The 15,845-nt window shown below is 42.2% G+C and overlaps 1 protein-coding gene across 4 annotated transcripts in view; it reads left to right on the top strand.

Annotated features, from left to right (window-relative positions):
- PDE3A (phosphodiesterase 3A) overlaps positions 1-15,845 on the top strand; it is a 224,408-nt gene that overhangs the window by 170,944 nt on the left and 37,619 nt on the right. For all 4 annotated transcript variants that reach the window (XM_038154345.1, XM_038154344.1, XM_038154347.1 and 1 more), the window contains one exon: positions 14,465-14,725. In XM_038154345.1, coding sequence (XP_038010273.1) covers positions 14,465-14,725 — 261 coding nt within the window. The remainder of the gene's footprint in view (positions 1-14,464; positions 14,726-15,845) is intronic.

Raw genomic sequence — 15,845 nt, forward strand, 5'->3', positions numbered from 1 at the left:
CTTGACCCTGCTTTCATAACTCCATTCTTCAACTGGGGGAAGAAAATGTGGAGTTTCTTTAGGGCTGGCATCTCAGGAAAAGTTATTGCTCATGCTGTGCTCCCATACCTAATTGAATTTCACCGGGGAGCAGCCATCACGTCGTGATTCACAGATCATGGAGCAGGAAACAGCCTGTCAACTTCTAGGGAGCTGCAAGGGGGGAGAGTTGCTCAGAGAAAAACAAAAAAATCTGGTTTTGTGAGGGAATTCAGCTCATGAGCACAGCAGGCAGACTTCAGTTGTGCTGTGACTCCTGGTGAAGTCAGAGGAGCCACTCTGCAAGATTAATTTGCCCCTCCGTTTCTCAATTTGTAAGGTCTTGAGTGCAGAGGAGTCCTGTGGTGGATTAAACACAAAGCAAACAAGCAAAAAAAGAAAGATCACTCTTTCTCATCAAGATTCAGAGGCTTTTGAGACTTCAGTTTGAACGTGTCCCTTCCATCCCAAACGAGCTGTATTCCACAGCCTGACATCAGCTTGTACCCAGCTGAGGACATGCAAATGTGAATACTTTGCATCTTTTTGCAATTCACATCAAAAAGAAAGAAAGCTGTTTACACTGACATGCACGTGGAAACATTGGTTTTGGTGTGTATGTGTGTTGATGTTTCTTTATTAGCATTTTGATCTGCTTTTGTTTTGTATCTTCCATTATTATTTCTACATGGATACTCTCAACAGCTCTTTTTTGGGAGGAAAAAAGTGCAATAAACTTCAACCAAATTTAGAAAATACTTTAATGGTAAAATACTTGACAATTATAGGTAGAGTTTAACATCTTCAACAGCTCTGATAACAGACAGAAACAGAACATGGGGAGAAGAGAGGCATGTAGATGTTAACCTTATGTGTTAGACTTATCTCTCTGAATGGAATTCTGCTTTCTTAATACAGTTGTCAAGCACTGCATGTATTGCTGGGGAGTTTTGTGTTCCTAGAGAAACTTCTGCAGTCTTTCTGCTATGGACTGTTTTAGTATGAGAATCAGTTCAGGAGTTTTGTGTTCCTAGAGAAACTTCTGCAGTCTTTCTGCTGTGGAATATTTTAGTATGAGAGTCAGTTCAAAATGTTACGAGGCTCCCTCCACCTCCCCCAGATGCAGTAATTTCTTTGTTGTTTGTACAAGATTTGCAAGATCGTTGGAAAGAATGTGAACAGTGAGAGATTACTGGGCTAATATAGAAAAAAAAACCATGGATTAAGATCTTTTTCCTCCCAAATCGATGATGGCATTTCATGGGCACAGCAGAGCTACAGTCCTGATTTGAAGGAAGAGTAGTGCCATCTGGTGATCCCTGGGAAAGGCTTTTCTGCACCTAAAGCTGCAGGATCATAAGGAATGATGCCTGTGTGAAGAGTTCTGTACCTCACACCCTCTCCTGAGGCAGTGCCTCACCTGGAGTGGTCACCTGGCAATAGGTGGCGTGCTCATTTTTGGAAGTATTCGTGCTCCAGCCTGGCTTAGCTGTTCAGACTAGCTCTGAATGCAGCGTTCTCACTCCCATCCCCTTCTCCTGGTCTGATTTTCATGGTGCAGCTGGATGTGCTCCCATCTGTGCTGCCTGACCCTGTCTCCTGCCCTTCCACCCTTGGCCGTGCTGCTGACCCCATGAGAGCCTGGTGGGCAGGCAGGAACCCCCAGGGAGAGGAGGGACAATGCTGGGCTCCCCTGGTCCATCCCCCGGGAGCTCCCAGCCTGCTTGGGTTCCAGGAACTCTGATCTCCTGCCTCGTTGTGTCCTGTCAGTAATGAGGGGCTGTGCAGATCATCACCAGAGCTGCTGCTGCCTGGGGGAAACCGAGCTCAGCCTGCTGCTCTGGAGCCATGGGGGCTTTTCCCTGCCTGTCAGCTTGGTGCAGGGAGAAAAGGTGGTCTTCTCTCAAAGGTGGGCTCATAAATTGCTTATACAGAGCTAAATGAAGCTCATTTTACAAGCAGAAATAGTTACTGTGTGGAATTAGAAGCCTGCCCATGGACAGGTTTTATTTAAAGTAATTTATTTTGTGCACTTGGTGGAACCTCCTTTGGCTGGTTTGCATTTAGGCTGGTCACATCAGCAGGCCCTTAAAGCAGACCCTATATTTTATGTAGGGTCAGAATATTTATCTTGTTTGACTGGTTTCAAAGTATACCCAAACCTACACAAATCAGGTTTCAGAGTTGAGTGTGAAGTCCTGTTTGTAACATGTCTGTCTGTTTGTAGCTGGCACAGGCCTTTAGGGTCCTCTTTATACACAAAACATGAAACAATCGTTAGAGACAGTTTTTGATTTGCATTTTCCTCTCTGTTTAAAAAAACAACCAACTGAGTTTTAATTCATTTCTTTCCAGTCAATTCCCCTTCCCTTATTTAAACAGAGCCATTAATATGTGTATGAGGTATATTACTGTGGCTCTGTACAGAATTAGATAATTATATACTTAGTTATGACTTAAAGACATGTTTATATCACGCCAGAAAAATGCCATCCTAATGGAAGGCATCTTTCCTAAAAGGCAGAACAAAGTGGGTCCTCATCATGTTGCCTTCTTGTGCCACCTTGATTTTATTGATGGGAAACCAAGCATGTTTCTTTGATCTGTCAGTGAAAAATAAAAGAACAAGGGGATGAAAGGGTTGCACATAATTAATTTGGTTGGGTATTTCACTTTGCTGTAGCATCATACAGAATGCTGCAGCTTTACTCTCCACAGCAGTTGTAGCTTGCATTAAAAGAGGAAATGGATACAAATAAATTTTTGCTTAGATTAAGGGTAGTCTTCAGATGCCTGGAAAAATGCCAACCTGTTGCACAGTGAGCATTATTGATACGCATTTTCTGCTCTGTGTTAGCTAGGAATGACAGTAATTAAAAGAACAAATCATTTAAATGAAGTGATTCTTCTTTCTAGAGAAGGTTGTTCCCTAATGTTGTTGCCAAAAGTCTCTCAAATGCATTAGGAGAAGAGGGAGGGTGTACAGAGGGAATTGATCAGCAATTTATGTCATTGCTTCTTTTACTTTAATGGTTTAAATAGGATATCTGAGGCCACTGGTCACACTCAGATGGAAGCAGTCAGGAAGATCCTAGAGAATTAGGGAGACACAATCCATATGCTTCATCAGCTGACCAGCCAGAGCGCCGTATGGCAAACAGTTCAGCATGTGGTCTGCTTCAATTTGTGAGCAAATACGTTACACAAAGCATTGTGATGAGAGCTGCACGTGACTGCTCACCAAGGGCAGCGCTGTGAACCCAACTGTTTTCTTGTGATTAAACTGGTCTTTTATCTTTGTTTTTCTGAGCTTAACCCCTCAAAGTTAAAGTGACTTGGGGCAGAGATCTTTTGCTTCAGTACCCTGCCTTAGGTCACCAATGGTAACAAACCTGAATATTGAAATTATCTTGGAGTCTAATCCACTGTGGATCCCACTTAATTCAACTGGGAGCCTCTGACCACAAGAGACACACTTAGCTTCTACAGAAGTCCAATGCAGAAAACATTGCAAACGTGGGCACCAGGCTGTTCTTCACAAAGAGAAGCCATAACCTTTTTGAAAAAAACGACTAAGGAGCTTCATTTCATCATTTTCAAACTAAAGATTTAAGTTTTGAGAAGTTAATGTGATTTCTTTTTCCTAACTTTTAATAAAACTGTTCTAAAATTGCTGAAGCAAAGCCAAAATAAGCCCTTTCTGTCGCCAGCAATTCCAAACCAATCATTTTTCTGTCAGTACAAAATACTTTTTGTGTTTGTGTGAAGTTGTCAGTGCTCTCTGAATCCTTGAGCTGCTGTTTCTCGTTTGAGAGGACACCACGCTGCTCTCTGTGTTGGAGAGCTCTGGGGCAGAATCATGTGATTATAAATCTCAACAGCAAATAGCCCAACACTGTGTGCACCAATTAACAGCCTCAGTTCTGAGCTAAAGAGTCAAGTCTCTGTGTTGATGCATCTTCCCAAGTCTTTGATTTTAGAAGGTAAGACGGATTTGTGTGTTGACACTTCTTTGCTATACCTCCTTATACAAAAATTCAATTAAGACTTTTAATTTCTTTTTTTTTTTTTCAAAAACTCAAACTCCTTACAAAAATGCAGTTAAGGCTTTTAACCAGTCTGCCAGGACCTGTGCAGTGTACCTACTCAGTGGTAGTAAGTGCTTCTATTGCACTTACTGGTGCATCATCACTGATTTATTACTGCAGTAGATTCAGATGAACTACTGAAGTTCAACTTCACAAGGATATTTAACATTTAAAAAAGCCCCATGCACAACCCACAGTTTATTTTTTTTTTCCTTAATGTTAACATCCAAGCAGAAAACATAACTCACAGTGGAGATAGAAATCATTGTCTAGTGTGGTTGCCAGCATAAGCACCAGTGCTTCATGATCTGTGTCTGTTTTCTGGTCTCTATGGCTCTGTTGCCTTTTGTAAATGAGAAGCTGGTGCTGTTATATTTAGATGTGAGTTTGAATCCAAGCTTTCCAAAAACACAGAAGTGTTTGGCCCTCATAAAATAGTGCAGACCCTGAGCCAGAAAGTCAGAGTTCAGTATGGGGAGCTGTTAATGATGCAGAAGTACAGATTGGGTCTATCTCTAATTAGAATTGAGAAGCAGCCAGGGTGTCATAATTAGGAATATTACATGCATTTTACTTTTTTCTTTTCCTAAAGTGCAAGTCAAGCACTGCTCCCAACCTAAAAGACACCAGTTGAAAGTAAGACTTTTCTTAGGTTAAAACTGTGCACGAGACAAATCTGTCACCAGCTACATGGAAGAAATTAGAGATTGCTGAAATGGCTTAGAAAATCCTGGAGCCTTTAGCATGCAGTGAGTAGATTAAAGGCCAGAACAGCAGTGGCTGCAAATGGCCATCTGATGCAGGCACTGACCTGTGGTTATCACCTGTGTACCTTGCTTGGCTCTCAGCAGGCAAATTTTAATTTTTTTTTGTTTCATTTGTGACAGCAAAGGCAAAATAAGCCCACAGTATAAACTAACCTCGTGTGTCTTCAAGTTGGTCCTTGCAGGTCAAGGATGAAGTAGGTTGAAAGCAGTCCTCAGGGCTTGCTGCTCTGTCAGTTTATATCTGTGGTAAGTGAAAAAAAAATATTTTAATATCACAGAAGGCATGTAGAGGATAGTGTTTTATATTTCTTGTTTATGAATTACTGGTTCTCTCTGTTCTGATCTTCATTGAAGAGTCTGCCAATAAATAATCCAGGAGAGGCGGGGGATTTTCACATCTAGTGCATGCTTAAATGTGACTTTTGCAGGTCATGGCTTTGGATGCTAGTAGCTTGTCCTTTAGAGAAATAATAGCTCTGCAGCAGCTATGATGAAGGATTTGGGGGCTGCAAGTCCCTAGGGCTACAGCTGGGTTTGGTTTTTTTTTTTTTTTTGAATGAGTCATAATATAAGAATCCAAAGCCAAGTGTTACAGAAAAATGATTAATTCTTTTCACAGAGGAGTTCATTAGTGACATAAAGTCATGAGAAAGAGGAGGAGGCATCTCTAGCACTCAGTGGCTATTAACTGGTATTAGTGTGAGTGCCTAAAGTCAGGAGAACTCAAATAATGCAAACCACAGGGTCTGATGGAGAAGAAAAAAAGGTTGAAATTGGACCAGTTTGTCTGCAGTGAGGCTCTCACTGGAGTTTGATGTGCAGAGGATTTATCCTTTTCAAAAGGTGCAGAATATCACTGCCTGCCTTTGGCTTCAGGGAGAGCCTGCTCTTAAAAATGGACCACTGAAACTCAGTAGTGTTCATGGTCACTGGAGAATTTCATGGGAGCCTTCTGCTCTCTTGCTGCAGCATATGGGAAACATGGCCCAAGATATACATCTGGCTCCTGCTGTCATTTCCAAATCCCTGTTGTAATTCCAGTAAGAACACACTGAACATTAAAGGCTCTTTATCTACAGCTTCACTGATAATTACTTCCTAGTTTCTAGTTTTTACTTATTCTGGTTTTCAACACTCATTCTTAAAACCTTATGAGGTTTTCTTTTTTTGAGTTTATTCTCCTATGACAACTCCTTTTTACTAATTGAGAATATATTTGACACCTTGTGTAGCAACTCTTCACTCCACTCCCCCAATATGTTGTCCTCATTTAGAGGCTGCATTTATTTGCATTATGTTTCTAATGATATTTGATAATTCTCTTCCTCATACTGTTGAACAGTTCATAGTGAAGAGCTGAGATTGATGTGAATCCCTGGACGGATGAGATGGATGTGAATAGCTGGGCTTATTTTCATACATATTTCTGCAGTTTGCTGCTAATTGTGAGGTTGCTTCTCAAGTCGCATCCCAAAAGAGCCTGAAGTGCTTTGAAAGGGAGAAAATATGGCACTACGTGGCTCCTTTGGCTTTGCTCTGGTGTAACTGAGACTGTCAAGTTGAAAATGTGGGAGGATTAGTTAGTACACAGAAGGCAGAGCAGTGATTATTGCTTTCAATGGATCTTTTTTTAACTCATGCTGTGTATTTGGCTGCTCTGTTTTAGTTCCCTGTAGAATTAAAATAGCTCTCCGTGCTGAGCGGGCGGGTTGGAGCTGTAAACTCAAACGGGTGAGATCTCCAGGTATTAATAGATGGTTTATCCTCCCTTGTGTGTGCACCCAGCACCCCACTCCTGCTGGGTCCCACTTGTGTTGCTGCAGCTCAAGTTGAGGCTGAAGACAGTTGTCACTGTTTTCTTCACAGGAACACAAACTACCAGCTTCAAGCTACCAATTTGTGACCATCTGATGTACAAATTGGAGAACAATCGTGTAAGACAATTGAGGACAGCCTCTGGAGCACAGAATTGTTTTCCTCGGTCTGTGTTACTCAAAGCAGATTTGAGTCCCATTTAGAATTTAATTTTTCCCATCTGCTGTGCTTTAATTAAAAGCAATAATTTTTAAAGTTCCTAGTTTGGTTGGAGTGGCGTCTACTTTGTAAGTAATCAACCCTGACTGCGACTGACTCTGTGATCTGCTCTACATCATCAAGCAGTTCTTTGGGCTGGATAGTCGTGATGTTTTAATGTTTTTCGGCAGCCAAATAGCACGGAAAGTCCCTTGGAGCTGGGTGACTGTGTCCCCAGGGCTCTGCTGAGAACATCAAATACCAGCGTCAGAGTTTCCACGAGGTTTGCAGGCTGTGACCGGCGGCTCTTAGCCAGGAAGCTCAGCCTTGCTCTCGCCTCCTTCCAGGAGCCGCTTTCCCTGGATCCCCCTCGTGGCATGCCTGATGCAGGAGGTCATCCCAACCGGCTGAGTGTCTTCACTTGGACTGGGATTTCCCCAGGAGCCCAAGGCAGAGCACACGTGTGGCTGTTGCAGCTTGCCCCTTGCCACGCTGTGCCACCCCGCGCGCTCTCTGTCCCTTCTCCCCGTGCCTTCCAGGGTTTCCAGCTGTGCTCCACTGTGGCAGGAGGAAATGTGGAAAATGAAGCGCCTCTTGGTGTCAGTACCAGTGGAGTTAGTTCATGTGAGGTCCTTTCTGTCAGATATAAATGACAGGGATTTAATTATGTTGCATTGGGTTGTGTCCAGTACTTGCGTCCACACGCGTTCAGAATTTCCTACTCTGTAGGTCTTGAATCTGGGCAAATCCAGTCCTCCCACTCCTTGAGATTATTTCTGCATCTATCTTTTTTATTGTTGCTTGGTTGCTAGTGACCACGAGGATATTTTCCTTTGGTGTGTGTAACAAATCTGGAAAAGCCTGCCAGGTGACCTGAAAGCAAGAACCCATAGCCTCCCTCGAAAGTTACAGATGGCACCAAAACTGCAAAACAGCTCCAACGTGCTCTCTGTTCCTTGAACGTGATCCTTTGCCCTTCGGAATGTTGTGCACAGCGCATGAGGACTCATGAGGTGCAGTGTGTGGGGGTGAGCACTTCCATGGTGCGTTTCTGACACCCACTGAGGTCATGCAGGGCTAGCTTTGGTTTCGTTTTTCCCAGGGACTTCACAACCAAATCTGGACATATCAGGGCAGGGAAAGCAAAAGGCCTTACTGCACCTCCAGTGCCTGCTGCAGATTAAGTGGTATCAGTTTACAAAGAGTTTTTAGGATGGATAAAAGACTCCAACAGTCTCCTCGTAAATGTCTGAGCATTTTTTCTCAAACACTGAAATAATTCACCCCAGACAAATACCTGGCAGCGTGTGTTTCAGTCTGAGCTCTTTGGCTGACAAAGCTGTCACGAACCGAAAGATCCTGTAATGGAAGAAAGTTAGTCAGCTGTAACTATGAGCTTTGTGAGTTCTGTCACCTAAGGTGGAGATGCAGATGTGGGGATGGCAGCTGCCTCCCCAGACAAAGCGTGCTGCAGACAGTGATGCATTCCACAGGTTTTATAAGAAGGGGGAAGAAAGCATTTCCTTCTCAAACCAGTGCCTCCTCTTTCTTAAAGAATGGTGGTGTTGTCATCCTGGTTTTCTAAAGAAAGTAGTCATGCTCCTCTGTGACAGTGTGAAGCAAATGTGGCAGATGGGAGCAGGTTTCAGAGATTATTATCATCCTAGGAATTTTATGTTGGCCAGTGGTGGGATACAGGAGGAAGGTCCAACTCAGTGGCCTTGCTTGGCAGTAGTAGAAGACTGGTAGTTTAATATAGTGTGAGGTTACAGAGCCAGCCCTGCATGGGGCTGCTCCATCCATGCACACCCTGCCCCAGGCTGGGCTGCCTGCTGCTGCCTCTGTGGCCTCAGGGCTGTTGCTGAGGAAAGGGGTCCCTGCAATACAGGGAGGGGACAAAAAATGTCGCTCTTCAGTGAGACCCATTTCATCAGATCTTGCATTTGCAGAGCTACTTTGAAACACTTCCTCTGGCTGTGGGATTTGCAGGGGTCCCAGGACGAGGGAAGCGATGAGAATCTTGACTCCATGTTTCAGAAGGCTGGTTTATTATATTATCATATATATTATATTAAAAATGCTATATTAAAATTATACTAAAAGAATAGCAAGAAAGGAATCATTAGAAGGCTGGACAGGAATAGAAAGGAATGAATAACAAAGGCTGTGACTGAGCAGAGAGTCTGAGCCAGCTGCATCCTTGATTGGTCATTAATTAGAAACACCTCCCATGGACCAATCCCAGAAGCACCTGTTGCACTCCACAGCAGCAGAGAGTTCTTGTTTATATTTCTTTCCTGAGGTTCCTCACCTTCTCAAGAGAAGAAAATCCTAGCAAAGGATTTTCATAAAATATCATGGTAGCATTCTGGCTGCTCTGTGATGCTTGGACTCTGGCATCATCCTGGCATTACAGACACACTTCGTGTGGCAGTGATGGCACTTTCTGCCCTGCAGATCAGAGTTCAGTGTAATTGTTATCAGGTAGCTCTGCTTTGCTGTGCTGGTGCCATCCCAAGCATCTTGGAACCAGGATGAAAACTCAAATAATTATGGCTCAAGCAAGATTTAGTTTACTTCATTGTGGGCTCATCTTCTGTGCCTCAGTGTCTGGTTTATGGGCCCTGGGTGCTTTAAAGACTCAACAGCAAAGCCAGGCACTACGTAGATGCCTTGGAAAGGTTTTCTTTGATCAATGTGATGAGACAACAGGAAGATGCTATTTTCAGCCTACCAGAGAGTGTGCCTTGCAGAGCCTGTGGCTGGTTGACCTCCAGAGAGCAATGGGAATGCTGTGCTTCATTAAGCTGGAGAAAAGACTCTCATAAACATCTTCTTTGCTCACCAGAGAAGAGAAAATCTGAAATCTTGTGTTAGTACAAAATACAAGAGAAATAAAAATAAAAATACTCCAGTTCTAGAGCTTTAAATAGAGAAAAGTGACATGTGAAAGGATTGCATGCACGCTTTTTCCCTTAGTCATTCGTGGAAGGTGGAGTAGTTAAGTCTGTGGCGCCTTTAAAATGATTCATTATTTCCATAGAAGCCAATTGATGTTTATCCTTCAAATTGCTCTGTGGACATTAAAATAATGGAGAATTATATTTGCTTTTAATTTTCTTTCCAGACAGCTTGGCCTGAACATTTATGATGTGACTTGGAAACCATATCAAATTGTGATTTATAGCTGCTGGTAATTGTGTGAAGATTGAAGATACGCTGGATGCTGCTTTCCTTTGCTTTTTTTTTTTCCTCTTTGCCTCCCCCATTCTTTTGCTTACAGAGTGTTCTTGAGTGCAGCGTGGTGAAAGGCCAGCATCTCTGCCTTCCTTGCTTTTCCTTGTACAAGCCACAGCAAATGGAGATTTTATTTCTCCCTGGCACGAGGCTGCGTGAAATGAATTGTGGTTTGTGTTTGATAATTGGTTTGGGTTTTGTTTTTTTTTTTCCCTTTGCATAAGTTTCGACTGGTTTTGTGTTGTCATGATAATCACCCCCTTTGCAGGGTGGAGAGAGTGGTGTTTTTTAGTCAAGCTGGATGAGAAGCATATGCAAAACATGAATGGGGAGGGGGAAGACTTTTCTTTGTGGTAAGGCATCTGTTGAGTGTATGGATGTCAAATCTGCTCCCCAGGTGAGCCAGCACAAGTAGTTCATACCTAAATGTATCTATCTGGTCTTATGGCTCAAATGATTTGTTATTCCTGTTTTCCTAAATTCATTTTTCCTGTACAGTTTTATCTGCTTTTTTTTTCCTCCTACTGAGTAAAAAGCTATTCCTAAAGTATTGTGCATAATATAATTTAACAGAAGAAAACAAATGGGATTTTGGGGACTGTAATAGAAAAGCCCAGTGAAGGTTATGCAGATTTTGATAACTTTTCTAGTCGTGTTGCAAACTCCAAAACAAATAATTTAAACCTAAGAATTCTAAACTATTATTAAAATTTTCCAGGGTACTGTTTTCATATTAAATATAAGTGTTCCTTACAGTTGTTTCCTGCCCTGACAAAAATCATCTGTGTGATACTGGGACATGCTATTTTTGTGGTTTGGTCCTGCACATGCAGCAGGGTTTTAGGTTTGTTTGTTTTTTTTTAATTTCTGTACATAAAAGGAAGCCTCAAAACATGCAGCAAGTGCATTTGGGCCCACTTAGGAATTCCAGATGGCACTGTGGCCTAAACCAGCTGTTTTTCAACATTGTAAGGAATTATTTTTTCTCCTTATCTTAGTTAAAAATGAGCCTGTTCAGTTTTGCTTTGGTTCCCAGCCTGTTTGCTTTCTCCTTCTCATGCCCCAGAGCATTTCAGTTTCAGTCACTGCATGACATTGCTGAAATCAGGGCTGGAATGAAGTCACAAAATGAACAGCAAGCCAGTCTTATCCAAAAGCCATGGGAGGGAACTGCATTCACATTTATTGGCATAGATGAGCAAATGAACACTGGCCATTGTGAAATTGAGTTCACCTTATCTTAGCTCCTCGTTGTTTTGTTTTGTTTTATCAAATTAGTTGTTTGTTAGTGTTTGCAAACGTTGTTCATGCCACTATTCCCAAGTATCCAGCCTTGGAGCTTCAGCGAGGAAAGTGGTTTGGAAAGAATCCAAATCAGTCCATGCAGGGGCTGTGCACTGAGTAGAAAACAACTGACAAAGGCTGAGCATGGATTTTGTCTGCACTTTTACCTTAAAAGAAGACTCCCTGCATATATATCTGTGTGTATGTGCATATATACAATACATATGCATATATGTGATTACATTCATCTCAAATTTGCAGCAGTTCACTCTCTTGCTTCCACATCATCACAGTGATTTACTGTTATTGTTAGGTTGGATATGATATACACACACGTGATCAGGGTTCAAGAAGAAAAAAAAGTTTTGATTTTGTGTGTTCTTTAGCTTATATACTTTTAACAAAGTGTGATCTTAAGTCATTAACTACATCACAATATATATATAACTTATAACTACATATATATACACAGCTATTTATGTAACTTATATATAACTTATAACTACATCACAATAACTTATTCTGTTCATTGGTGCAAAGCAATTAACGTCAATATAATTGGCAAAAGTTTGACAGAAATTTAATAAGGCACGTGTGCACATCTGCTTATGCACGTAGTCTGGCTTACAGAGATTTTCATGTATCTTTTCTTATCTGTTTCCATGCTGAAGGCCTTGTCTTCTTCTTTGCTATAGATACACTCAAAAATCATCAATTGTTATTTCTTCTATTAACTCAGCTTTGTTTGCAAGCCCCTCCCTAACTTACACTAAATTCCAGGTTTCCTTGCCCTTTAGGGAAGCCCATTGTCACCTGCTTTCTGAGTAATGGTCTGCAAAGCATATGCAGCTCTTCACTGTTTTTTAGTAGAGACTCTGAAAAGTAAAATATTTTTAAATGTTCTCATGCATTCAGTTTGTAATAACTTCTAGAAAACAATAATTTAAATACCTGTAATTTTACCTGGTCAGACTAGTCTGTAAATTGACTCTGAGACAGATGAACCACTCCTAATTCTTGACTAACTCATCGCAGCCTGGCATTTGATTGGGACAGATCTGCTGGGTCTCAGAGTTAAGGCAGGGGTCACCAACACACATGACAGCCCAGGGAGCTGGAGGCCCTGTGGCAGAAATCCACCCTGGAGAAAGGCTCTCCCTCTCCCCACTTGGTCCTAATCATGGAGAGCAATGCTGGCTGCTTTGCAAAATATCAGTACTGCTGTACAGAACCTCTGCTCACAGCCCACTGAGTCAGACTTGTTTACCTCATAAAAGTATTAATCTCTGCCTCTGATTGTCAACTACTCCAGGCTTAATAGAATTTCAAGCAGTAGATGACACAGTTTTGCTGAAAATATGAGGCTTCTGTTGCATTTTGAGTAATGTATTCTGCCTCAGTCCCCTTTGGTCTGTATGCCATGGCTGAGGTTAAGATAGATAATTAATTACTCCCATCCCAAGCCTTGTCCTTTAATTTAAGAATTTTCTTTAGCATCTGCCAGAATCTTCAGCATGCACTCCTGAGATGTTAAGCAATGAAAAAGCCATTAAGTTAGATTCAGGCATTAATTATTTTCAGTAGGATGAAATAGCACTCCAGTAGATGGAGTTTCTGGTTTGTGTTATTTCATAGCATGGCAAAGAAATGTGGGAAGTGGCTGGTTTTCTGGCTGCAGGAGAGGATGGGGAGTGAGGAAGCCTATCTTCTGGTCCTGCAGCTTGCCTCAGTCTTAGCAAGAAGCAGGACACAGGAAGGGATCCATGGGGTGAAACATCTGTTTGCCAAGGGCCTGATGTCCACGTTATGCAACTGGGAAGACAGAGGGAAGAGGTTTAGCTATACTTCAGTAATGCATCACTTTCCTCAGAAATGCTTTTTTATTGCCTGTGAAGCCTTTTCTGAGAACGAAGCAGTGTCAAGTTGTGTTACTCTGCTCTTTGTGTTTCGAGGTCCATGAATGCTGTCATGAGTCACTCCTGGCTGGGGCTTTAATCACTCTCCTTCCCAGTCTGACCAATTCTCCATGCTCTTTGCTTGCCACTCCAAGTAACTTGTACATTCTTTTCACAAACATAACTTCCCCATTTAACAAACTATGTATTCTAGCTTTTTCTGTGAAATACATGGAAGCAAATTAGCACCAAATCTGCTGCAATGGTCTCTCTGGGAAACTGCACGTACACCTGCTGAGCCCCAAACAGCAGCAGCAGGACTGAGCTTATGTGTCAGAGACAAAACAAAGGGAAAATGGTCACTTTTGGAGTGCCTTGAAACAGCAGCTCCATGCAGAATTTATGGAGGGTTTTAGTGCACCAGCTAGTGGGGCTGAAATGTCACTTCTGCATTGAAATTCCATATGCCTTCTGGCTTTTTAGGTGTTTGACTTCTGTGTGCATCCAAGTCTCACTGTTGTGTATTAAAGATCCTCAGACCTTTGCAGTTTTACCATATAGCTGTCAATTCACAGATTTGACAACTTTAAAGTTTAAAAAAATTCACTTTTCTGTCCATTTCAGTTTTGGTATAGCTGCACAATATGCAATTGCTTGGAGAAGAGTGTTGTTGCTACCATACCAGAATACTATTGTTTAGTTGCATGGAGATATTTTACAAATCTCAGTTACATGCTTGGGATTAATTTCATTCATCTAGGCCTAAGCACTGAACATTGGTTGTTCTAGATCAGTTGTCCTGTAGTTAGTACTCAGGCATCTCTCAGGAGATTTCCTCCCATCCCAAGCCAAAACTGTTTGTGCAAATAGGCCCTGGCTATTGACCACGTCTCCACAGGGAGCCTGAACAATTTGTTCAGATGGGTTGAGTCAGCTGCAGATGGTGAAAGCTGTGAAATCAGGTATGATGGAACTCCAAAGTCTCTGCAGACCCACGATCGATCTATTCAGCCTTGTTCTCTGTATTCAAAGAACTCTTTCGTGTTACTGTTTTTCCACCTGCAGCCACTTTTAGCTGTGAAGAGTTCAGCACAGCTTGAGGCAGTGCCCAGCAGGTTGTTCACTGCTGTTGTCTCACCTGTATTATTTCTCTCTCCTTTAGTCTTCTGGCACCAGCATCACGGTGGACATCGCTGTCATGGGAGAGGCACACGGGCTCATCACGGACCTTCTGGCTGATCCTTCGCTGCCCCCCAACGTCTGCACATCCCTGAGGACAGTGAGCAACCTGCTCAACACACAGCTGACCTTCCAGGCCATCCACAAGCCCAGGGTGAACCCCTTGGTGTCCTTCAGCGAGAACTACACCTGCTCCGACTCGGAGGAATGTCCAGAGAAGGGAGAGAAATTAGCAATTCCCAAGGTGAGTGCCGGAGCCTGCCTCCCCCTGAAGGGATATCACTGGACTATCAGATGCCACTGGAATTTTTGTGTGAATTGCCATCTCTTCTTCCTTCCTTTAATCAGAAGGGTGGAACCTGCAGAAGTGTCTATTGATGACCTTCAGGTGCTTTGGAGCGAGTCTAAACTGTTGTGTACCCCACAAACTAACAAAAATATCACAGTCACAGTATGACAAATACTGTGAGCTCATGGAAGTCGTCTTGAGAAGAAAAAGAAGACAACCATAAATAAATATCTGTATAATACTGCCTTTTTAAAATGCCTTTATGAAAGCTCAGGGATCAGGCAGGAAATAACCAGTGTTAACCACCCACACTTAGCAAGTGAACAGCTAGAATGAGCACATCAGATTTGAAGTAGTGTGAATTGTAGGTTTGTTGCTAATTAGCTGTCCTGCAAGGCTTACATTTCATTTCTGAAACTAAACCAAAATGCTTTTGTACTGCAGCCTCCCTTGTAAAATGAAATACAGGCAGAGTACATTGCACAGGCAAATGCTTTTATGTTTTTACAGTTTAAATGGCACAGCCAGTCATTCATTCCAGCATTTCCAGGCATCTGAATTGCAGCGCTCGTGATTCTTCTATTACAGTTTAGTGTGATGATAATTGCCAGCCTATTTGCCTGTTTAGCAGCTGTATGTACAAAATGGATGTTCACAGGTTTTTGAGCACATTTCCCAGTTTATTTGAGTGGCCCTATCTGTAATGGCTGTACCCCAGGCTCTGAGGGGAAGAGTTAAGTGGAAGAGCACTGCTATCACATGAGCACCCACAGGGAACAGATACTGGTTTGCTGTTGCATAATACCCTGTGAGGAGAAGAGAAATGAAGGATGAAGAAATGAGTTAATGCTGCAGAGAACTAATTTGATTGAAGAATTCATTGACCTTAATGTAATACAGTTCATGAAATAAAAAGTTTGCATGTCTTTATTTAAATGTCTAAAAGCAGATTAGGACCTTCACCTTAACCATCCTACACTGAGCATTTTGTGTAAGGAGATAATGTGTTAACATATTTATCTGCAACTTTGAGCTTCAGAACCACAGATGTCTTCCATCTCATATTTCTTAACCC

The sequence above is a fragment of the Motacilla alba genome, chromosome 1A (assembly GCF_015832195.1).
Source record: "Motacilla alba alba isolate MOTALB_02 chromosome 1A, Motacilla_alba_V1.0_pri, whole genome shotgun sequence".
NCBI lineage: Eukaryota > Metazoa > Chordata > Aves > Passeriformes > Motacillidae > Motacilla > Motacilla alba.